Raw genomic sequence first — 22,440 nt, forward strand, 5'->3', positions numbered from 1 at the left:
AGGGGGCTGTTAAACATGGCGAATATAGACAGCCTTTCCCAAACACGAAAGTCTGCTCATTCTGTGGGTTAGGAGGTTGGTCCCTGAAAGGGCTGAGGTGTAGAGGCCAGATCTTCCAGCTCCCCTAGTTGGCCCTTCCGGGAGCCGCCTGGTCTCTAGTGCAGGAAGGGGAAGGGGCCAAAGTGTGGGGGGAAGGCGTGGCAGGAAGGGGGGAACTGTGGTCAGGGAGCTGTTCGTGGGCACAGCTGCGCAGTTCTGTCAGAGTGTCTGGTCGCCAGTTCCCAGCCCCGAAGCCCCTGCCCAGGATGATTCCCGCCGTGATCTTGCTCTTGTTCCTTTTGGTCGAACAAGCAGGTAGGTGAAAGGGTTTGGCGTTTCTAGCTGTGCTTGAGTGGGAAGCCAGGCCGTGAGTTATGGATGGCAGGGAGAAGGCTGGTGTCGGGCGGGTGGGCGCGGGGCTGTGGCAGATTCTCAAGTTAGCCCTGTTGGGTCCCCACCTGGACACTACTCATCAATTCCATCTTTATTGCTCCTTTCTTACCTCCCGTACTGGGTTAGTCTGTCGGGGTGGGCCGTGCAGCATGGAGAGCTTCTGTAGGAAAGTTCCGTCTCTTGATCAGCAGTACCACGGACGCTCTCGGTCTCTGTTGGGAGCCGATCTCTATATACAACGCTCTCTAGATAGACTAGGGCCTGTCTGTGAGTTGGGAGTAAGGCATGGGGACTCAAAATAGACATGAGTTCCATTTCTGGGGATGGCGTGGGCCATACCATTCTGTCAGCTGATACCAGTAGGCAGCAGAGGGTTGAGTCCCGTGTTCTCAATCATCAGTTGAGAAGTAAAAGCAAAAGCCCAAGATCCAGTGACTCTGAGCTTCTAGGCTGCCAAAGAACTTCCCTCAGCTTTGGCTTATTTTGCATTCTATCAGTGTGAGGTGTTTGTCTTGGTGTGGTGGGGACAGGGTATTATGTAGCCCAGACAAACCTGAGAACTCCCTATTTAGCTAAGGCTAACCCTGATTTCTTAGTCCTGCCCCACCAGAAGTGCTGGGTTTCTAGGCCTGTACTACCATGCCCAGCAAGGAGTTTGAAAACCTGGTTGAGGGCTGGCTTTTACAGAGGTAGGGCTTAAACTGTAGGCAAACAAGAATGAACTTTGGAAGCAGAAAAAAAAAAATGGATTTGAGTTCCAATTCTGTTGACTGACACTGGCCCTGGGTGTTTCTAAGCTTTTCTGAGTACCTGCATTTTATCCTCCGCGAAAGGGTGATGCTGATGTTTGTTTCACAATGTAGTGAGATTTCTGTAATACCGTGTAGGAGTGTTGTAGAATCAAAAGTAGAAGTGACTTGTGTGGACTGGACAGGGGTCACACCGTTTTATCAGCTGGTGAGGGGGTGGGCGGTATAAGGTCCCAGTCCTAGGGACTCATGAATCAGATGAGAAAGGCAAACCTCAGGGGTCCAGTAGCTCACATTCACCCCCGTGGTCCTGAAAAGGCTGGGAGCAATCTCAGCCCAGATCCTGTGCTGTCATTTGAGGCGGGATCTCATGTAGCCCTGGGATCTCATTCACACTCTTTCTGCCTCAGCCTCCTGATATTGTGGGGCTACCATGTTCAGTTCCTGTACACTTTATTGTTTGGGAAGTTTTGTTTCTTAGATTTTTGGTTTTTCTCTTTTTTTGGGGGGGGGACTGTTGTTTGTTGCTTGTTGTGAGTTCCTGTTTTGTTTGTTCATGTTTCAAGGCAGGGTTTCACTGTGTAGCCCTGGCTGTCCTGGAACTCACCGTGTAGACCAAGCTGGCCTCGAACTCAGAGTGCCACCTGTCTCTGCCTCCCAGGCATCGTGTGCCACCACCACCCGGCTTTTTTTTTTTTTTCCCTTCAGGCTCTCACTGTATATCCTAGGCTGGTCTGGAACTCACTAATTATATAGCTCAGGCCGGTCTCAAACTCACCCAATGCTTTTAGCTTCAGCCTCCCAAATGCTGGGATTATAGGCATGGCCCGCCACTCTCAGCTCCTGTGTGATTTTTTTTTTTCAGTTGCACAAACTTCCCCTCTTAGAGGCCTACCATGATTAACAGGGCAGAGTAGCAAGAGGAAGAATCTATATTTTAGATTTAGTTTGTGGTCATTTCTTTGAGCTGTGGTCACCACCCAACGTTATGTGGACAGTCAATGGTGTCTATCGGGCCTCAAACAGCAGTCACTTTGTTTTTGTTTGTTTGTTGGCTTGTTTTGGTATAGTTAGTGCCTTGGGTGGCAAATGGCAGAGAGGCTGAGATGACCAATAATAGAGTAATTGCCTTCCCTCCCTTCCCCAGCTCACATCCTTCCTGTCCAGCCCTCAGCCACAGGTCACAGGACTTAGCAGAGACACACTCTTGTGGTTTCTTTGTTGAAATTTTGCCACTATTTCTCTCTCCCTCCCCCACTGGGCTGAGGTTTTCGTCTCAGCCCAGTAAACTCTGATGGGTCCTTGAGGTAGAAGAAGTGCTCAATGATGCCTGAGGAACCACAGTACTGAAAAGAGAGGTCGGGGCTGAGAGGGAAGTCTGTAACCCTCAGTAAACCCAAGTCCTACCACAACCGAACCCTTTATGCATCCTCTCCGGCTCCAGCCATAGTGTGAGGGGGAAGAGGGGCAGGTAAGAGGAACAACAGTCTAAAGATGAGGTTAGTTTCTTCCCTTAGAAGGACCCCCCACAAGACCCTGTCCCACCTCTCTGACCCCTTCCCCTTCCTCTGAGCGACAACTCTCCCTTTCCCTGTGCACCGGGTCCCATGGGCATCCTGTATCCCCTCAGCTGCCCTGGGAGAGCCCCAGCTCTGCTATATCCTGGACGCCATCCTGTTTTTGTATGGTATTGTCCTTACCCTACTCTACTGTCGACTCAAGGTAAGGCGGGGAGGGACGGTTGAAGAACCGGACCCAGGAGTGGGAGGTCTCAGGAAGGGAAACCGAAGGGGTTCTCCATGGTTTGGAGGGGAAGGAGATGGGCCTCCAACTTCTCCCTTACTAATTGCCTTTCCCCCCCTCCAGATCCAGGTCAGAAAGGCAGCGATAGCCAGCTATGAGGTATGGAGTCCCACACCTGTGCGTCAATGTTTTTGTTTTCAGGCTTTCAGTTTTCCTGGGTTATTAGCCTTAGCGCTGAGACCTCTGGGAAGGCGTGTGTTTTAGAGACTGATCTGTACCCTGCCCCTCACCTCAGCATGAGTAGCATGCTGCCATCTAGTTGAGCTGCAGATAAAATATAGAATGAAGCAGAGGTAACAACGCCCGAGAGTTATGTGTTGCACTTGAAGGGTGTTTGTAGCCATACGGGTAAGGGAGCAAGTATGTGAGTGCTCCCAGCTTAAGGCAGCAGCTAATGCTAACCTTGACCCAGATAGTCCTTGGGTGGGAAAGAAGATGATGGGGGACAGGGCCCGAAGAAGGTATAGGTCTTTAATGCCTTGCTCCTTTCATCTCTACAGAAAGATGCTGTTTACACGGTGAGTGAATCTCTTTTCCCTACCTTGGGGGTCAAAAAAAGAGGCTTGGGTTTAGAGTGACTTTGATAGGAATGGGGTCTGAGGTGAATGGGGGCCCTGTGATGAGCTCAAACTCCTGATCAGCCTTTGACTCTCCTGCAGGGCCTGAGTACCCGGAACCAAGAGACATACGAGACTCTGAAGCATGAGAAACCACCCCAGTAGCTTTAGAGCATATGTCCTTGGCTGCATTCTCTTTCTGCTTCTGGTTCTCTCTTAGCCCTCACAGTTGACATCACGATGCTACCTCTGTGCTTTTGATGCTAGCTGACCTTACTCCCATGATGCCAGGCTCTAAGTTAATGTCCACCAGCAGTCGCTCATTTCCGTTAAAGACTTACTCACAGATGGTTGTTCCCTTACATATTCCATTACTTCCTTTCTTTCCTCCCCTGATCCCCAGCTCTTGCTAAACAATGGGAAGGGATTACCTTCCAATAAAGCCGGTACAGATGTGACTCTACTCATTTTGTCATTTGTCATATAACAGTTCAGCTTGTACCAAGCATTAGACTGGATACTGAAGATACAGTTTAGAGGGAGGCAAACTCAGCTCCTGAGAACACAGGACTCCAGGGTTACTTTGCTCTTTTGTTTGCTTGTCTGTTTTCCAAACAGGGTTTCTCTGTGGTCCTGGAACTCATACTGCAGGCCAGGCTAGCCTCGAACTCTGCCTCCCAAGTGCTGGGATTAAAGGCGTGCACTACCACTGCCTTGCTACCTTGCTCTTTTGAGGTATGAGTGCTGACTGTATCTAGAGTGATAAGACCCTTGTTCTCTCGGTGCTCTGGAATGGAACCTAGTGCAGGGAGCCTTCTCACACTCCCACCCTGTGTTGGGAGTATACATGTACTCAGAGACCCTGGAACCTAAGAAATTACTTCTGTACTCAGTGTAGTTTTTTGTGTCTGAAAATGAATCCTGATTGGTTTGTAGAGAAGACTGTATGTCTAACCTAAAAGAGTCACCAATCTAGATAATATCAATTCAGCTCGTGCACGTTTGAGTTAGCATCGCTGAAGGGCTAAGCAAGCGGAAGGAATGTGATGGCAAAGATCATGTGACCCTCCTAGTGGAAGATTTTATAAGGACAATGGATTTTCAGGGGATTTGGAAGCAAGAAGGATCTTAGAACCTGATAGGTTGGAGGTAGGAAAGGTCAAGGGGAACAAGTTGGGTCCAAATGGGAGGTCATTTCCCACAAGGAATCCCTGCCAGTGCCTGTCCTCTTCCCGGTCACCAGGAAGCTCTTCATGGAGATATTTAAGCCTTGGAGGGTGCAGTGAGCTCTGTCTCTGACCTGCCCGCCTTCTTCCAGAAAGGCTAGAGTGTCCAGTCTAGCAGTCCCCTGTGCTGGACAGCACAGCATTGCATAGTGATTTATATTTTCAAAGTATTTTCCCATTGTATCATTTTATCTGTTCACTAACCTGTATAAGAAATTCAGGTTCTTGCCCGGCGGCGGTGGCGCACGCCTTTAATCCCAGCACTTGGGAGGCAGAGGCAGGTGGATCTCTGTGAGTTCGAGGCCAGCCTGGTCTACAAGAGCTAGTTCCAGGACAGGAACCAAAAAGCTACGGAGAAACCCTGTCTTGAAAAATAAAAAAATATAAAAAAATTCAGGTTCTTTAAAATATTAACTCGTCTAAGGTCACTTTGAAGGTAGGGACTGACTTTCTTGTATATATACACTGTTCTACATAAAACAAAAAGGTTTTATTTGTTTTTGCTTTTTTTTGTTGTTGTTTTACATTGATTCAAATGCTAGGGATTGAACCTAGGGCTTCACACATGCTAGGTAAGGACTCTACCATTAAACTATATCCTTACTGGTCTACAAAAGCTAGTTCCAGGACAGGCTCCAAAACCACAGAGAAACCCTGTCTCGAAAAACAAAAACAAAAACAACAACAACAAAAAAATAAACTATATCCTTAGCCTTTTTGTTTTGTTTTCTTTTTCCTTTTGCAGTTTGTTTACTGGCTTGCTTTGTCTTGAGGCAGGGCCTCTTTATTTCGTAGCTCTGGCTGTCCTGGAATTCCCGAGTGCCAGGATTAAAGGCAGCTGTGTGCTACCATACCTGGCTAAATGAGTGGTTTTGAGGGAAGAAACTAGAGTGCTTTGGGAGAAAAGGGTTAGCCTAATCTTTTACTGTGGGATGGCGGAAACAGTGTTCTCCAGGTTCAAAGGGAAAGATGGAGTCTTGGGTCACACCACTGGGCTTTTTTTTTAGAAAACAAAGCAACAACCACCTCATGATCTATTCAGAGAAAGTTAAGAAGAACTTCTGGGGGTTGCCCTTGTTTTCCGTGACCCCGAGCTGTGAGTCCTTCATTCCTTGTTTAGGTCCATGTCCTTCAGTGATGCTACTGAGCCACTCACGGGGGAGACTCCTTTGTGTGGAGACAAATCACAGGCATCTACTCTATCGTGTCCAACACTTATTTCTTCAGCCCTTTCTTCACAGCTCACACCAAAACTCTCGTCCCTTTCCCCTTTTAGAAACAGATTAATCTCTTTCCTTCCTCCTACTCCTCCCCCACTCTGCCACGGTCTTCCCAGTCACCCAAAGACATGAGGCACAGTTTGATTCCTTCCGCATTTATTGTACAACACGGGCAGAAGGTAGAGTGGGGGCTTTAGGGTAGGCCAGTGGGCAGGAGGGGGCTCTAGGGCAGGCCAGTGGGGAGCTGGGGTAGGAAGACGGGTGCCCCACACCTCACTTAGCAGCAGGAGCTGGTTTCTCAAAGTTCATAAAGTTGCTGAGGAAGCTCATCAGATCTGCTCCGGCTTTCTTGACCAGGGGTGTCAGCTGCTCATGTGTCTTTTCAAAGTAAGCCCTGGGGAGGGGAAGGACCAGATGCTGATGTGAAGGGCCCCAGTCGCTGACCGGGTCTGTGTTGGTGGTGAAGGTCAGAGCAGACTGACCCAATCCAGGTTTCTTTTTTTTCTTAATTAATTAATTTATTTATTTATTAAAGATTTCTGTCTCTTCCCCGCCACCGCCTCCCCTTTCCCTCCCCCTCCCCCAATCAAGTCCCCCTCCTTCAGCCCAAAGAGCAATCAGGGTCCCTGCCCTGTGGGAAGTCCAAGGACCACCCACCTCCATCCAGGTCTAGTAAGTTGAGCATCCAAACTGCCTAGGCTCCCACAAAGCCAGTACGTGCAGTAGGATCAAAAACCCATTGCCATTGTTCTTGAGTTCTCAGTAGTCCTCATTGTCCGCTATGTTCAGCGAGTCCGGTTTTATCCCAGGCTTTTTCAGACCCAGGCCAGCTGGCCTTGGTGAGTTCCCGATAGAACACCCCCATTGTCTCAGTGTGTGACAACCCAGGTTTCTAAATGGGGCACCCTGAAGTACCCTGGAAAGTCTGGAAGAGGAGGAGTAGACCTTCCATGCAGCAAGCAGGGCATCAGACACTAGCGACTAGAGTCCAAGGTCCACTTCCTGCTGCCCCCACCTGAGGAATACACTGGATGGATCTACTGGGGTGAGGGAGGAATTTTTCTTCTCGATTTTTTTTTTGTTTTTGTTTTTTTGTTTTTCAAGACAGGGTGTCTCTGTGGTTTTGGAGCCTGTCCTGGATCTAGCTCTTGTAGACCAGGCTGGTCTCGAACTCACAGAGATCCACCTGCCTCTGCCTCCCAAGTGCTGGGATTAAAGGTGTGTGCCACCACCACCTGGCTTTCTTCTCGATTTTTAAGCCTAATCTCCAGGTACCCCAGCCGCTGAGTTAAGATTCCCACGAGAACGCCTGTCTTCCTATTCTCTGCAGTCCTGGAGCCCCTTGAGTCCTCTCCTAGAGACTTACTTGGCTTGGGTCTGGATCTCCGTGCTCTTGGCCTTCTCCATCAAGTCCTTGCCATAGTCAGTCATGGTCTGAAAATACTGACTGAACAGGCTCTGCAGACCCGGCTCCTCTGCCTGTCTCCGAACCAAAGCCCCTACACAAACACATATGCACCATCTTTTCATTTGGATTCCCAGCAGTGAATCCCAGTCTCCCCTCACACCTCACAAGATCCATCCCAGCTTTCAGCCGCTTCCCCGAACTGGTGTCCTGCTAGGTATTTGAGGTTTTGTTTTTTGTTTTCTGGGTTTTTGTTTTGTTTTTTAGATTTTCGAAAGGGAACGATTTTCCTCTTGGGTTCTGCTGGCATACTCATCTGTAGAAGCACAGAGAGTTGGGTAGCCACGAGCCCCAGCACCTTCTTTCCTCTGGTTTCCTTTCTCCGTATTACAAACTCACCTTCCAGGCTACAGACAGTGACGAGCAGAACAACCATAGCAAGCAGCTTCATGATGGCGGCAGTGGGAACGTAGCCTTGGAACAGTGCTGCTGGTGGGAAGGACACTGAAGTCAAATGGGCTGTAGCCCCTTCCAGAGATCCCCCACCTGAATGCCCACACTAACTTAATTCCCATTCCTTCCACAATCAAAGCCCCATCCTCTCTGCATGCTGCCCACATCCTTGCTCCCCCATCATACCTGTAGTGTCGCTGTCCTTGGCATCTACCCCGGCCTGGATGGAGACAGGGCTATATACTCTTCTCCTTCCCCACCCCTGTCAGGTGATGCCGAGTATGGCAAGTCCAGAGGGGCAGAGATCATGCTGGAGTAAACATGCTGCAGAGATGGACGGAATAACAAGCAAAAGGGACTCTTGGTGTTCGAATGAGAGGCAGGGGGTATAAACTCAGGGGAAGACCAAGATCTATCTGCCTATGTTTTATTCTTTTGGGATAGAGGGCTGAAGTTAACGGGATTGATACATAGCAGGGAATCAGGATTCAAAGCTATTTCTCTGGGAAGTTCTGACACAAAGCCCATAGCCCTTGTTATCTTTACCTCACTGTGGATAGACTTCATTCCCCCAACCCTATACGTTTCATACTTTCATAGCAACCTGGCAAAGAGGTGTTTGGGAACAAAAGAAAGGAGAAAGAAGCTAGGCATGATGGCATGTGCCTTTCTTCCCAGCATTGGGGAGGCAGAGGCAGACTGATCTCTGTGAATTTGAGGTCAGCCTGATCTATATAGTGAGTTTCAGGAGGTCAGCCTGATCTATATAGTGAGTTTCAGGGCTGCATAGAGAGACCCTGTCTTAAAAAAAGAAAGGAGAGAGAGAGAGAGAGAGAGAGAGAGAGAAGAACAGGAAAAAGGAATTGAAATCGGAAGTGGCAGGGAATGGGGCTTAGGGGAATTCAAGAACAGATACCGCTGACTCTGTCCCTTTTTGAGTTAATGTGTAATGAGAATGTGGACTAACACTCCTGGGTTCCCATCCCTACCCCCAAAAAAACAAATTCAGAAAAATAGCCTCTGCCCTCCTTCCTGCTCCCAGCTGCAACAGTTAAGAGGTTTCAGTCCAGATAAAGGTCGAAGATGCCTGGTTATTTAATCACCTTATCAGTTAGGTCCTGGCCCTTTGACCGAGCTCTAATTATTGTCATGGGGGGACGACTATGAGGCGCATTCCCTAGGCCCAGAGCTCTCCAGTGGAAGCTAAGTAGATATTGAAAACATTGCTATCTTTCACCCTTTGGCCCCCAAATTTACCCTGTGTGCACTGAACACTACTGAGAGGCAGGGTGCAGACAATGACCAAGAAATCTTTCCCATTTCCAGCTGTCCTCTTGTGAAGTAGCTCTATTGTCACACTGCCGCTTGCCCCTGGCCCTGGGGGCAGAGTGTAAGGACAGGCAGGAGTCGGATTCCTGGATTGCTTTAGTCCTGTCTGCAAAGAAGGAGTAACTAGAGAGGGCAGCTTCAGAAATTAGTTCTGCCCACAACCCGCTCCCCTCCCTCAAACTCACAGCCTTTCCTATTCTAACAAGAAGGCCTGGCTTGTAGAATTCCAGAGCGGGGGAGGTAGTGGTGATAGGGTTCTATTTTCTAAGGGAGAGCTGTGTTTGTGAGCAGCAGCCCTGTGGAGGTGTGGGACGGCTGTGGGGATCCCCCAGAGGATTTTAGGTAGGTAGAGAGTAATGCGAACTGGTGTCTTCACAATCCTTCCCCGAGCGTCTCTTCATAAAACACGTCTCCAAACTCAAACTGTAGTTTCACTTTTCTCAGGTCTGGTTTAAGGAGCTCCAGCGATGCTGGACAAAATGCTCCCTCTGGCGTCTCAAACGCACACAAATTTTTCTCGACCTTGAAGAGGCTGGGCTTTCTTACGTGGCCTTCAACTCAAGTCTAAAGTACCACCCACAAACTCCCACTCGCCCCTGCAGCGGAGGACTGAAGCTCTGGGGCCGTCAGGGCTGCCACTCTTCTGCTTCCTCCTCTCCCATTGGTCACTGGAAATTTAAGCACCTTTTTTCATCATTGGGTGGGTTGGGTCTTTGAGCGCTTCCTTTGCCCATTTCCAAGATGGCGCTTATGGCCATGCTTAGAATGCAGGTTGAAGCTATAGTTCTGCCATTACTTAAGATGGCTGCCCCCATCAAGATGACCGGGGTGTGCCTAGGGGAAAGAGGCAGCGGGATGCTTTGAGATGGTAAGGGTTAGTGTTCCATTGCGGGCAGAGCCTTGGGACGTGGGAATGAAGAATAGAGAAACTAGGGAGCTAGCTGAAGCCTGTGGTGGTGGTTAAGAATAGATAATGGGAGAGCGGACAGGGGTGACAGGTGGGGGTGAAGGATTAACGTTGGGGCGGGAGTGTGCCTGAGATTCAATTTTTCCATCGGTGCTCTCTTCTCCTACTGTTCCTTGTTGCAGGTCTAGCATTGAACCCTATGGAAGTTTCTGAAACTGGGGAGCCTGATGATGGGGGGTGGAGCCCGTGGGGGGTAGAGGGAGCAATAGATTGTTTCCCCAGGCTAACCCCGACCCCTCCCTGTCCTCTGGACTAAAATGGGTAACACCCTGGGCCTGGCACCGCTGGGGACTTTACCCCGCCGGACCCCCCGTCGAGAGGAACCACTGCCCAACCCCGGGAGCTTCGATGAGCTGCACCGGTTGTGCAAAGGTGAGGATGTGGGGTTTGGGTGTCTTAGGTGGAAGGGGTAGAGGAGGGGAGGCTCTTGAATGCTGATGCCCCGTGATGTGAACAGAGAGATCACAGCTGGAGCATCCAGCAGTCAAGAAGGGTCAGATGTCCAAAGCAGAGCATTTTTGTTGCAGGATTTGAAAGGAGGTCATTTCCTTCGGTGCTTCATGTGGGACTGAAAGGGAGGTCTATCTCCTTGGCTAGGGGGTCCTCATCTGTACTTATTTTTTCCCTTCCCCTCACTCTTTCAGATGTATTTCCAGCACAGATGGAGGGCGTGAAGCTGGTTGTCAACAAGGTTCTGAGCAGCCATTTCCAGGTGCTCCCACTTCTCCGGCCCCTCCTCACTTCACCTCCCTGCCCATCCCCGGATCCTCTTCTTCACACCTCTTACTCCAGAGTCTTAGCAAGGCTAGGTGTGACAAGTGAGGGACGATGTGGGGGTCCCTTTTCCTTTCTTTGCCTGTGGGACTTGTTGCTTAAAATCCAGTGACCCTCTTCATATGTCGGAACAGTTGAGGTTTTTAGAAACACCCGCTGAATGGAAAAAGATCAAGGGTGGGATAGGGAATTAAAGAAGAATGTCGTGTTCTCCGTCGTCTCCTCTTTCCTCAGGTGGCTCATACTGTGCACATGAGTGCCCTGGGCTTGCCAGGGTATCATCTCCATGCCGCCTACGCAGGGGACTGGCAGCTTAGCCCCACTGAGGTGAGGGCTCCACCACATTTGCATCAACTTCCTAGACCCTCACGCGGGCGTAGGTCTTGAGGAGGAAATGTATGTGCTGTCAGGAAAATCATCCAGCAACTTTGTTCTCTGCGGCTCTTCTGAATGGGACAGGGTAGAGAGATACGCCTGTGCAAAGATGCCCGCGTTTGTCTTTGACGCCCACCAGGGGGCACTGTGGGTCGTTACGGAAATCCCTTAGTGTTCCTGTTTAGGTCAATAAAAACTACCTACCCATCTCAGCCTTCCTGTCTACACTCCTTAACAGGTGTTCCCCACCGTGGTGGGGGATATGGACAGCAGTGGCAGTCTCAACGCCCAGGTCTTGCTTCTGTTGGCAGAGCGGCTACGAGCTAAGGCTGTCTTCCAGGTGACCCACAGTTCCTGCCTCCATCCGCTGAGGCACCTCTCTCTCTCTTCCATGGGTATCCTGCCTCGGGGGTCTAGGGGGAGGAGCAGAGGCAATATTGAACATAAAAAGGGGGAAGGGTATTTTATTTCTTACTCTCCTCCCCAGACACAGCAGGCCAAGTTCCTGACGTGGCAGTTTGATGGCGAGTATCGGGGAGAGGACTACACAGCCACTCTGACCCTGGGAAATCCTGACCTGATTGGGGAGTCAGGTGGGGAGCTAGGACGGAGTTCTTTCTAGCTTGTCCGTTTGCAAACAATGTCAGTCATGCCGTTTCATCTTCAATGTAGTTTGGGGATTAGAAAAGGAACTTTCTGGGCAGGCCAGAGTGGGGATGACTGGATGGTAGGGGCACACACCTGACTCTTGTCTCCTTACTCGCCCACAGTGATCATGGTCGCTCACTTCCTGCAGAGCATCACCCAACGGCTGGTGCTAGGAGGAGAGCTAGTTTATCACCGGCGACCAGGCGAAGAGGGGGCCATCTTGACTCTGGCTGGGAAGTACTCAGGTATGGAGCCAAGTGAGACAGTGGTGAGGGGGAGCGACTCTGGGCTTTTCTGGGGTTCCTTGCCCGTGTCTACTACAGTAACTGTCTTTTCCCTCTGTACTTTCCCCCCCAGCTCTACACTGGGTAGCTACGTTGAATGTTGGGTCAGGTGGGGCCCATGCAAGTTATTACCACAGGGCAAATGAACAGGTAAGATTATTGACCTGGTCCGCTATCCTAGTCGGTCAGCGAGAAACTCTGCCCCTCAGGTCCCCCAAGCTCCCGGCCTATTCTTCTTCCTACCCTCACTCTGGTATACATCTCCACTCATGCGCCCAGCTTGCTACTACCCTGTTGGGACTCTTCTGGTATTCAAGGTGTCGGTTCCTCCTCTCATTTTTGTCCCTGTTTCTCAGGTTCAGGTTGGAGTGGAGTTTGAGGCAAATACAAGGCTACAAGATACAACCTTCTCCTTTGGTTACCACCTGACTCTGCCCCAGGCCAATATGGTGTTTAGAGGTGAGGGTTATTGTGATGTTTGGAACTGGTGAGGGATTTGGGGTTACACAGGAAGGGAGGAAGCTCTACCTTGCTTCTGTTAACTCCTTATTCCAAGTCCTGCTATACAGCCTGACCAGTGTCCTCTTGCCTGGCAGGCCTGGTGGACAGTAACTGGTGTGTTGGTGCTGTGTTGGAGAAGAAGATGCCCCCCCTGCCCGTCACTCTCGCCCTCGGAGCCTTCCTCAATCACTGGCGCAACAGATTCCATTGTGGCTTCAGCATCACCGTGGGCTGAAGTGGTCCTGGAGGCGACCTCCACACAGCAGCTGGAACCTTTGAGTCAGATGCCCTAGGGCCAGAGACTAACTAGGTCCCTCTCCAGAGCCTACCTTGCTGATGACTTCTAGGGCAGAGTGGCGGGCAGGACCGTGTCCTCCTCGGAACTGAAGCTGCCACACGATCAATTCCCCATGAGGCAGTGGTTTGAGGTTCCCAATTCTGCCAGCAGCCCCACTATAATTTTCCGTATCTCTATGGCTCTGGACTGAAGGAGAAGGATTAAGGGATGTATCTGGCTTCCCTCACCCTACTTTCTTCTTTATTATTTTTATTTGATTAAGGTATTAGCTTCTTCAAAGCAGAAAGATCTGCATGGGATTCACTTCCTATACCATTTCTCCCATTTTCCATCCCTCAGCCTCCCAAGGTTGGGAAAATAGGGTTAAAGAGCTAAATCTTTGGCCATAGAAAGATCAAAGAATGGGCCCACCCATTCCTTGAAGGACCGTCATCTCCTAGCCCTGAGACTTCCTCCTTTCCCATCTTCTGTGTTTCCAGAGAACTGCTTTGGTCCTATGGTCACCCCAACTCCCCACTCTCTGCCCCCTGCCCTGTCCATGCCCCATGGATAACCGCACGGAGAGACAGATACTGTTCAGTGTTTCATTGCTGCCACTGAGCTCCTTTTAGCTGGTCCCTATCTTGGGCACCAGCAATTTCCCCTTGCCAGTCCAGTGTATCCCAGGGGGTCTGGGGAAGGAGGCCAGCCTGGGCCTCAGCTGAAGATTTCCCCAAGCAGCGGCATCATAGCAGACAGTCCCTGGATGCGCTGTATTTCATACGAGTATGCATTGTTTATGCTCCGGAGCTCAGCCAGCAGGCCCATCAGCTTTGCATACAGAAACCTTTGGAAGGAGTAGTAGGGTTACCAGGGAAAGAAGAGGGAAATAAGGCAGCTAGGAGTCTCGTCCTGGGGCCTCAGTCCCCCGAACTGTCCCCTCCAGGAGGTTAAGTCTGAACATTAGAAAATCCTGCTGTGGATGGCACATACTACATTTTGAAAATGTTCAGAAGTCCCCAAGAGGGCCTCTGTCAGCACTGTCTTCCTTCTTTGTGCCTAGTTTTTCCTGAACCCAGGGCTTAGAGGTCAAATGTAAAGAACTAGACTTGGCCAAAACTTCAACTGTATAGAACCTGAAGGTGGAGCCTTCTAGATGGAGTTCTAGAAGGCGGGTGTGTTGTTCTATGGTATAAAACATCCCCCTCTTAGCAAACTGATTTATCAAGGAATGAGCAAAACAAAAGTGGCATTAACTTCAGAGCCTGGACTATCGAGCCAGGGACAGGCTTTGCCCATGAAACTGTGAATGACCAGGACTTCAAATGGAACTGAAAAATTCAAGGAATTGACCCAAGGGAAAGGAGAGGGCCAAAAAGAAGAATGAAGTTGGAGAGGAGGTGATGGCTATCACCAGTCTCAGGAATGCTATCACACACAGGCTATGAGCTACTACTTTGCATCTCTACTGAATAAAAAAAAAAAAACTTGGAAAAGTGAGAAGGAACAGCAGTGTGCACAGTTTGGGTACTGGAACTAGGTGTGATAGGGGTGGCCCAAGGGAAGATCTAGGTTCCCGAAGGAAACAACGGTAAATGCATTCATTCTGATCCCAATGTTTCTCCAATCCCTTCCTTCCCCCGGTGCAGCCTGTGAGTCCCCAGCCTCCTACCTACCGACTTTGGGGCCTCTGCTGCTCCTTGATGTAGTTGTTCAAAATCAGTGCCATCTCTTCTTGCAGCTGGTCAATCTCTTCTCTCTGGGTGACTCCAGGCCTGTCTGAGATAGGAGGCGGGAAGGTCAAGATGGCAGGGACCCAGGTGGGGAGCCTCACGTGGTACAGGGACTGAGAACGCTATAGATCCACACTGTGGGCTGGGAAGCATGATGGTCAGGGATAGATTAAAGGGGCTGAGTTAGTTCCTTGGCTTTTGGATGATGCTCACCAGGAGAGAAGAGGGCCATGGCAGCCATGAGCACATACTCGGGCTCCTGGAGTTTTAGTCGTTTCAATGTCCCATGGAAGCGCATGATCAAATCCAAAAATTCCCACTGGAACCCTACTGTGAGAGGCGGTAGGCTTAGGAGCCTCCTGGTCACGCTTCATACTTTATACCCCACGGACACACAGCCTGTGCTGTTTCTACCATCTTACCATGGACCGCATCTTCTACTCTGTAGCATAGAGGCCCACAGAGGAAATTCTGCGTTTGAAGACAGAAAGTAAGGTTGAGTGAGATGTGCAGTATTTCCACAGCCGCTCCCTTGAGCAAGGAGATCTGGTCCTCCATGGGTAGGGCCCTGTGTGGGGCAGAAAATAAGGGCACTTTAGACTTAGGCCTGCCCATCAAAAGGCCCAACTGACATACCTAGTGCTGAAAATTAAAGGCCTAGTGCTCAGAATGGCCAGCGGATATGTGACTTTTATCAGAGCCTGGTATGGTTTATGAAGCATTTACTTCCTGAAAGACCACATGGTACTCACCGAAAAAGAGGCAGTTCCTTGGTAAATTTGATAATCTGCTGCACCATGAAAGTATTGACATCTGCAAAGTGTGTGCGCAGTGGCATCACGGGGACCAGAGTGGGGAAGGGCCGGTGATGGACGAACAGGTGGGGTGGAGGCTAGAAGAGTTCAGAGGATGAGTGAGAAGCCTCGGCCTTGGCCATCCTTTGGGTCTCATCAGCCTTAGAAGGGTTTCTGGCTGAGGAACCTGCCCACTCTGGGGTTCTGGAGATCTGTCCTCTGTCAGGGCATGGTAATAGCACTCTCCCTCAGGCACCCAGGACAAATCCTGTAAGTTCTCACCCTGAACTTCACTAACTGGCCAAACATGGGGACCACATGGCGAGTGTGGGCCCCTAGGAGGGTCTGGACCAGCTCTTTCTGCTCCTGACTCAGCTGCAGGGATGCTTTCTGTGCCCGCCGCTGTGCCTGCCTGGCTCGCCGTAATGCCAGGGCTTCTGCTGACAGGATCACTGTGGCAGGCAAGAAAGACGACATAAGTTGAGAGCAGCAGAGAGCACCTTTCTTCCGCCCCTTGAGGCGAGGCTACTCAGTCTCCCCGTGTAAGGACTGAGGAAGAAAGGAAGGTTTCTGAGGCTTCCGTGGACTTCACTGAACCAGTGTGCCTAGGCGGCAGAGGGTTCCTGCACACATCTACTGACCTCGTATTTACCGGTGACACACTGCAGCAGGAAACAGTGCACCATGGGAAAAAAGGGAGGGGTGGAGAGTACAGTGGGAAGGGGAGATGTTTGGCTCCTTGGGAACGTTGAAGAAGGGTCTTTATTTTGAAAATGTCACTTTAGATTTGCATAGCTTTGTACTTTCAAAGGTTCTATGGCTAGATTTCACTGGCAGTAGCGACTCTAATTAGACAGGGCAGGCTTCGTATTTCTCAGAAGCGTAGACTCCAGCAACACTTCCACAGTCATAAAATAAGTGAGACAGGCGGAACTCAAGGCAGTGCCATTTGGCTTCTACAGTGTCCTTTCCACCCGCTCCATGGTGAAAGGAGTGTGAGATGGAAGTGCTGGAGTTTGAGAGGTGGACGGGCTTGATGCCTAAGTGTGACTGTGCTGTTTAGCTGACAGGCTGAAGCTGTGGGAGGCCAGCTGCATTAATCTGGTGGGAGCACAGCACAGTTACCTGGCACAGGGAACACAGCAATGAATAACTAAGAAGTTCCTACAAGAAGACGGGTACCATGTACTCCAGAGATAGAAGAGAAGAGGCAAGCCAGGTGACTTTGAAGGGGAAGGACATTTTGGGGAGAGGAAATGGGGAAGTCCTGGGGAAGAGTAAGCTTGGGGCGCTCGAGGACAGCACCGAGCCAGTGTGGCTAGTATGTATTGAAGGGCTTAAGAGACAAAGTCTGAAGTAGGATTTGTATGAAATCATGTACCTTAAAGGAGATTGGAGCAGGGAGAGACTGGAGAAATGGCTCAGGGTTAAAAGCGCTGGCTGATCTTGCAGAGGACCTGGGTTCAATTCCCAGCACTCACATGGCAATTTATAGTCATCTGTAACTCCAGTTCCAGGGGATCCAACATGCTCTTCGAGCCTCTGTGAACACCAGGCATACACAAGGTGCACAGACATATATGCAGGTAAACACTTATACACATTAAAAATTAAAAAAAATACTTTTAAAGAGAGAGACTGGAAGCTTTGGGAACTGTGGCATAATCTAATTAAGTTTCAAAAAGCTTACTCTGCCTGCTATGTGGAACATGAGCTATTGGGTATACCAAACAGCAGAGAAGCACACTCAATGGCGTCCTGGGATGGTAGGGGGCCAACTCACTGTCTTTCCTCATGCCAGCGTTTAGACACTTCTGCAACCTGCAGGCTGGACAGTGGCGTCTCTGGTCTTTGCTGACCTCACAGCTTCCAGAAAATGGACAGATGGGACCAGTGTTTTTGCTGACTGTTCGTCTGCGAGACAGAGAAAGACACTGCAGGATCTGAGATGGCAGCGAAGCAGGCAGCTGCTGGTTTAACAACAGGCTAATCTGAGTTGTGTCCAAAGGTCCTCAGAAGCTGCTGGAGCATTTTCACGGGGAAGCGAGGCCACTCAGGAACCCTCATTGTGTAGTACTAACTTGGTCCTGGGCAGATCATGTGTACTACTCTTGACTAAGAGGCTGAGCCTCTAGGACAAATGGTTGGCCTGCTGTTCTATTGTCACCGGTTCCATACAGTGTTGGGGGCAGCAAGATTGAGGGTGCTAGACACAGGACAGTACAGCTTGGCTGTGAGAGTATGACAGCCCCATAAGCTTGGAGATGGGCCAGCGTTTCAAGGCGGCCTAATAGGAGTGTGGGGGTTGTTTCTGATGGGGAGAAAGCATTCACCTGAAGAAGCCTTTGCAGCCCTCACAAGTCAGGGCATGGAAATGATAGCCTGTGGCTCGATCTCCACACACCACACAGTTCCTCGGCTCATATTCCTCTCCACTGGCCATGGTTTCAAGTGTTAGCATGGCTGTCATGGTCTCCTGGATGTGGGAGGAAGTTAACAGTCAGCTCGGAAACACACTAGACTCTCTTCCTCTTCTTCTGTGGGATCCCTTCCCAAGGCTACCTACCCTCCACCCAATACCAGCACTGTCTGCACTAAAAGCAGAAATGTTGTTTTTGGTCTCCGGCCTTCCACAGATTACCCACCTGTTTCTCTTAGGCAGCACGCCGCATACAGGCCACAGAATCTCTCCCCAAGCCTCCACGCTGACCCTACTCTCCTTGTGATCTCAGGAGCTGCAGGAATTTGGGGTTATCCTCGGTACCTTGTCTCTAGGTCTCATGCATGTGACCTCCGGGTACTCTCTGTGCCATATGTAGTAGGTAGGATGCAGACTCTGGACCCAGGGCAAAGACCTGAGGCGGGAGGTTTTCCTAAGCATGTTCCAGCTGTTGGTTGGTAGCAGATGGGGAGGGGCTATGATAGGTGGGGCCCTCACAGATCATTGAAAACTGCTACTTGTTTTCCCTATTGGTGAGCTTTAGGCTAAATCTACAGTCCTCTCTTTACGTGGATCCTGCATAAAGTGAGGAGAGATGAAGAGGGAGAGAGGGCAAGGTTTTTCACATGCAGTATGCCAATAGTCAAAGGATAGCTATGACAATTATACCAGGCTCTCAAAGAAATTTATTTATTTATTTTATGTGCAAAGGTGTTTTGCCTGCATGTATGTCTGTGTGAGGGGTGTGAGGATGTCGGGTCCTTTGGAACTGGAGTTACAGGACTGTTATAACCTGCCGTATGGTGTTGGGGATTGACCCAGGTCCTCTAGAAGACCAGCCCAGTGTTCTTAACCGCCCCCCACTTACTTACTTCCTTTTTTCTTCCCTCCTTCCTTTCTTCCTTCTTCTCCTCCTCCTTCTTCCTTTTGGCTTTTCAAGACAGGGTTTCTCTGTGTGTAGCCTTAGTTGTCCTGTTACTTACTCTGTAGACCAAGTTGGCCTTAAACTTACAGAGATGAACCGGCCTCTGCCTCCCAAGTGCTTGGATTGAAGGTGTGTGCCACCACCTCCCAGCTCTTTCTTTCTTTCTTTTTTTTTTTTCTAAAAAAGATTTATTGATTTTTTTCTTTTAATGTGTACACCTAGTACACACAGAGACTAGAGAACATTGTCTGATCTTCTGAGACTGGAGTTATAGGCGCTTGTGAGCTACAATGTTCTGTACTAAGATTGAACCTGAATCTTTTGCAGGAGCGTTAAGTGCTCTTACCCTCTGAGCCTTCTCTCTAGCCCCAGAAATTTGTTTTGAAAAGACTTCAGGAGATTAAGAATTTAGGCATCAAGTCAGAAGAGATGCCTCTTCCCTGCTTGGGATGACTGAGATATGAATAAAAGGGAACCCTACGTGGTAGAGCAATAGCTCAGCCATTGAAGTGCTTACTATGCAAGCAAGCAAGGGCTTGGGTTTAAATCCTAGAACCCACTTTTTTTTTTAAGTTTTATTTATTTTTTTATTTTGTGTTCTTTGTTTTTTGTGGATCACAACAGTTTTTTTTTTTTTTTTTTTGCCTACATGCATGTCTGTTTAAGGGTGCCAGATCCCTTGGATTGGAGTTACACACACAATATTGAGCTGCCATGTGTTTGCTGGGAATTGAACCCAGGTCCTCTGGAAGAGCAGCCAGTGTTCTTAACCCACAAGCCATCTTATCAGACCCAAACCCACATTGTTCTAAAAGGCACAGTGGATGTTGTGGAATATTACTTTACACTGTGTGAAGATGTGTCAGTATGATTGGTTTAATAAAAAGCTAAATGACCAATTGCTAGGCAGGAGGTATAGGTGGGACTAATGGACAGAAAGAGAACTCTAGGGAAAAGAAAGGCAGAGATGCCAGGAGATCCAGAACAAGCAGGATGTGCAGGAGGAGATGTAACAGCCTTGAGTCATGTGGTAGAACACAGATTAATTTTTTATAAGAGTTGGTTAAGAATAAGTTTAAGCTAAAGGCTGATCTTTCATAATTAATGCGATGTCTTCGAGTCATTATTTGGGAGCTGGTGGAGCAGATAAAGACTCATTACAGGGGGACATACTTGTAATCCCAATGCCAAGAAGGCAGAGACAGGTGTATCTCTGGGGTAAGTCTAGCCTAGCTGGCAAATTCCAGACCAGTGAGAGACTGGTCTCAAAAAACAGGGTGGGGCTGGCGTAATGACTCAGTGGGTAAAGGCACTTGCTGCCCGGCATGATGACCTCTTTGATACCAGAATCCACATGGTGGAAGGAGAACATTGGCCCTCTGCAAGTTGTCCTATGACCTCTATCAATGCATATGTCCACCCCTTCCCAAATAAAGGAATGTAAAAACAACAGCAAAAACCCTCACAAAAAAAGCGGATGGCACTTGAGAAGTGAATGATACCCAAGATTGTCTGCTGATTTACACATGTGCCCCCCCACACGCACGCACGCACACGCACGCATGCACACACATGCAAGCACGCACACACACACACATGCCCCCCCCCACTCACACACACACACATGACTCTAATAAGTTAGAAGTAGTTGAACTTGATTTGGGAATTCTTGTCCTAGAGCTGAGTGCATGGGTTGTATAGGACCTGTGTGATTGATCACACAGGACCTAGCAATCAGAGGATTCCCATACTTGGTTCAATTTTGTTGTTGCCATGTTTGTTTGTTTGTTTGGTTTGGTTTTTCAAGACACAGTTTCTCTATGTAGCCTTGGCTGTCTTTGTAGACCAGGCTGGCCTTTAACTTGGAGATTCACCTCCCTCTGCCTTCTGAGTTCTGGGATTAAAGGCCTGAACCACCACCCACCTAGCTCAAGGAAACTATTATTAAAGAAAAAAAAAAGCATTTAATTGGTGCTTGATTACAGTTCCAGGGGTTTAGTCCATTATTACCATGGCAGGAAGCATGGTGCTATGCAGGCGCATTTGGTGCTTGAGAAGTAGCGAAGATTTCTACATCCAGATTTGCAGGCCGGGGGAAGAGGGAGAGCAACACTGGGACTGGCTCGGGTTTTTGAAACCCTAAAGCCCAGCCCCATTTGTAGCAGGCTTTCTTGGACCACCAGCCCCCAAATCATGACACAGAAACTTATTATTAATTATGAATGCTCAGCCTTAGCTTAAGCTTGTTTCTAGCTAGCTTAACTTAAATTAACTCATTTCTATTAATGTGTGTGCTGCCCTGAGGCTCATTTACCTCATCTATGCACTGTCCATCCAGCTTTCTTGCTTCCTCCTGTCTCCGCCCTTCTTTTTCCCAGCATCCTCTGTGCCTGGAAATCCTGCCTAGCTATTGGCTGTTCAGCTTTTAATTAAGCCAGTTAGAGCGACACATTGTCACAGTGTGCAAAAAGATTATTCCACAACAGTTAGCCTTACAATTATTTATTTTATGTGTATGTGCATGCCAGAGTGTTTTTATGTGTACCACAAGAATACATTTATCCACGAACTTCAGAAGATGGTGTAGTAATTATTTCTATTAACAAACACCGACTGAAGCTGGGCAGTGGTGGCGCACGCCTTTAATACCAGAACTTGGGAGGCAGAGGTAGAAAGATCTCTCTGAGTTTGAGGTCAGTTTGGTCTACAGGGTGAGTTCCAGGACAGTTGGGGCTGTTACACAGAGAAACCCTGTCTCAAAAAAACCAAAAAAATCAACCAACCAATCATCCAGCCAACCAACCAAACAAACAAAAACTTCAAAACTACAAATACCGATTGAGACCCTACCATAGGGTCTTATACCATAGATACAATGATAAAAAGATGAGTAAGACACTCTCTTGTATTGATGAGGGTTAAACCTGTTAAGCAGACAGTTCTTTTAACACATATAAAGAAATATATTCAGACCCCTGATAGAGCTATGTTCAGAGGATTATGATCAAAAGAAGGGACCTTAATCCTGATTTGGCAGAGTGATACCATTTTCCATTTCCTTCTTGAAAGAGTGGCAACTGAGTTGATTTTTAAGCGACAATGAAGAATTAGCTAGGAGAAAACAAAGACAAACTCAATCTGAAAGCGCAACGCAGATCGTCAAGAAGCCAGAAACATGAAGGCAGATATGGTGGAGCCATGAGCAGGCTTCTTTTCTCCTCACTTTTGTTTAACTACAGCAATAAAGCCCTAAGAGCCTAGAATGCACCACCACTCAGGAGTCCCAGTGCTTGGTAGGCAGAGGCAGGGGGATCTCTGTGAGTTTGTGGACAGCCTGGTCTACAGAGTGAGCCCCAGGACAGCCAGGGCTACATAGTGAGACCCTGCTTCAGAGGGTGGGGGGAGAGAGAGGGAGAGTGAGAAACCTGTAGTTGGAATTTTCTTTGGGCCACCAACCAGCTCCTAAATAAAGATATGGAGACTTATTATTAATTATGAATGCTCAGCCTTAGCTTGAGCTTATCCCACTAGCTCTTTTAACTTAGTTT

At 48.9% G+C, this 22,440-nt stretch overlaps 4 protein-coding genes across 9 annotated transcripts; 2 read left to right on the forward strand and 2 right to left on the reverse strand.

The window, feature by feature from the left end:
* Window positions 1–96: 96 nt before the first annotated feature.
* LOC121442066 (high affinity immunoglobulin epsilon receptor subunit gamma-like) lies at window positions 97–3,996 on the forward strand. Its single transcript, XM_041643531.1, has 5 exons — window positions 97–354; window positions 2,812–2,903; window positions 3,048–3,083; window positions 3,485–3,502; window positions 3,644–3,996. Exons 1-5 carry the CDS (start codon window positions 306–308, stop codon window positions 3,704–3,706), a joined length of 258 nt encoding a protein of 85 aa, XP_041499465.1. The 5' UTR covers window positions 97–305; the 3' UTR covers window positions 3,707–3,996.
* A 2,130-nt stretch (window positions 3,997–6,126) lies between these two features.
* Window positions 6,127–8,104, reverse strand: LOC121442067 (apolipoprotein A-II-like). Of its 2 annotated transcripts, none has more exons than XM_041643533.1 (4): window positions 8,032–8,104; window positions 7,792–7,878; window positions 7,354–7,486; window positions 6,127–6,381 (listed from the first exon to the last, which is right to left on the reverse strand). In XM_041643533.1, exons 2-4 carry the CDS (start codon window positions 7,841–7,843, stop codon window positions 6,261–6,263), a joined length of 306 nt encoding a protein of 101 aa, XP_041499467.1. In that variant the 5' UTR covers window positions 7,844–7,878; window positions 8,032–8,104; the 3' UTR covers window positions 6,127–6,260. The 2 variants fall into 2 exon arrangements, with proteins under 2 accessions (XP_041499467.1, XP_041499466.1); XM_041643532.1 differs by having other exon boundaries at window positions 7,792–7,881; window positions 8,032–8,098.
* A 1,813-nt stretch (window positions 8,105–9,917) lies between these two features.
* LOC121442054 (mitochondrial import receptor subunit TOM40B) lies at window positions 9,918–15,351 on the forward strand. The gene is made up of 10 exons (XM_041643511.1): window positions 9,918–10,042; window positions 10,264–10,513; window positions 10,786–10,853; window positions 11,150–11,242; window positions 11,529–11,630; window positions 11,778–11,883; window positions 12,061–12,183; window positions 12,296–12,372; window positions 12,579–12,681; window positions 12,819–15,351. Exons 2-10 carry the CDS (start codon window positions 10,399–10,401, stop codon window positions 12,956–12,958), a joined length of 927 nt encoding a protein of 308 aa, XP_041499445.1. The 5' UTR covers window positions 9,918–10,042; window positions 10,264–10,398; the 3' UTR covers window positions 12,959–15,351.
* On the reverse strand, window positions 13,592–18,350 carry LOC121442052 (nuclear receptor subfamily 1 group I member 3). 5 transcript variants are annotated; one of them, XM_041643507.1, is made up of 9 exons: window positions 18,173–18,350; window positions 17,861–18,003; window positions 17,311–17,441; window positions 15,810–15,979; window positions 15,486–15,625; window positions 15,156–15,301; window positions 14,947–15,060; window positions 14,677–14,779; window positions 13,592–13,847 (listed from the first exon to the last, which is right to left on the reverse strand). In XM_041643507.1, exons 2-9 carry the CDS (start codon window positions 17,995–17,997, stop codon window positions 13,718–13,720), a joined length of 1,071 nt encoding a protein of 356 aa, XP_041499441.1. In that variant the 5' UTR covers window positions 17,998–18,003; window positions 18,173–18,350; the 3' UTR covers window positions 13,592–13,717. The 5 variants fall into 5 exon arrangements, with proteins under 5 accessions (XP_041499441.1, XP_041499440.1, XP_041499442.1 ...); XM_041643506.1 differs by having other exon boundaries at window positions 14,947–15,063; XM_041643510.1 differs by having other exon boundaries at window positions 13,714–13,847; window positions 14,673–14,779.
* Between the last annotated feature and the right edge of the window lie 4,090 nt (window positions 18,351–22,440).

The sequence above is a fragment of the Microtus oregoni genome, unplaced genomic scaffold, assembly GCF_018167655.1.
Source record: "Microtus oregoni isolate MIOR12 unplaced genomic scaffold, Mior012 000086F_ref0000336, whole genome shotgun sequence".
In the NCBI taxonomy this organism is placed as follows: Eukaryota; Metazoa; Chordata; class Mammalia; order Rodentia; family Cricetidae; genus Microtus; species Microtus oregoni.

Excerpts from the sequence above, each read along its gene's own strand:
- LOC121442066 (XM_041643531.1), top strand. The coding sequence starts at position 306 with ATGATTCCCGCCGTGATCTTGCTCTTGTTCCTTTTGGTCGAACAAGCA. Across the intron at positions 355-2,811 it reads CCTTTTGGTCGAACAAGCAG|CTGCCCTGGGAGAGCCCCAG; the intron begins GTAGGTGAAAGG and ends GTATCCCCTCAG. Across the intron at positions 2,904-3,047 it reads TACTCTACTGTCGACTCAAG|ATCCAGGTCAGAAAGGCAGC; the intron begins GTAAGGCGGGGA and ends CCCCCCCTCCAG.
- LOC121442067 (XM_041643533.1), bottom strand. The coding sequence starts at position 7,843 with ATGAAGCTGCTTGCTATGGTTGTTCTGCTCGTCACTGTCTGTAGCCTG. Across the intron at positions 7,487-7,791 it reads CACTGTCTGTAGCCTGGAAG|GGGCTTTGGTTCGGAGACAG; the intron begins GTGAGTTTGTAA and ends GTGTTTGTGTAG. Across the intron at positions 6,382-7,353 it reads GAGATCCAGACCCAAGCCAA|GGCTTACTTTGAAAAGACAC; the intron begins GTAAGTCTCTAG and ends TCCCCTCCCCAG.
- LOC121442054 (XM_041643511.1), top strand. The coding sequence starts at position 10,399 with ATGGGTAACACCCTGGGCCTGGCACCGCTGGGGACTTTACCCCGCCGG. Across the intron at positions 12,184-12,295 it reads TCTGGCTGGGAAGTACTCAG|CTCTACACTGGGTAGCTACG; the intron begins GTATGGAGCCAA and ends TTTCCCCCCCAG. Across the intron at positions 12,373-12,578 it reads ACCACAGGGCAAATGAACAG|GTTCAGGTTGGAGTGGAGTT; the intron begins GTAAGATTATTG and ends CCTGTTTCTCAG.
- LOC121442052 (XM_041643506.1), bottom strand. The coding sequence starts at position 17,997 with ATGACAGCCATGCTAACACTTGAAACCATGGCCAGTGGAGAGGAATAT. Across the intron at positions 15,302-15,485 it reads AAGGAACTGCCTCTTTTTCG|GGCCCTACCCATGGAGGACC; the intron begins GTGAGTACCATG and ends TGCCCCACACAG. Across the intron at positions 15,064-15,155 it reads AGTAGAAGATGCGGTCCATG|TAGGGTTCCAGTGGGAATTT; the intron begins GTAAGATGGTAG and ends CGCCTCTCACAG.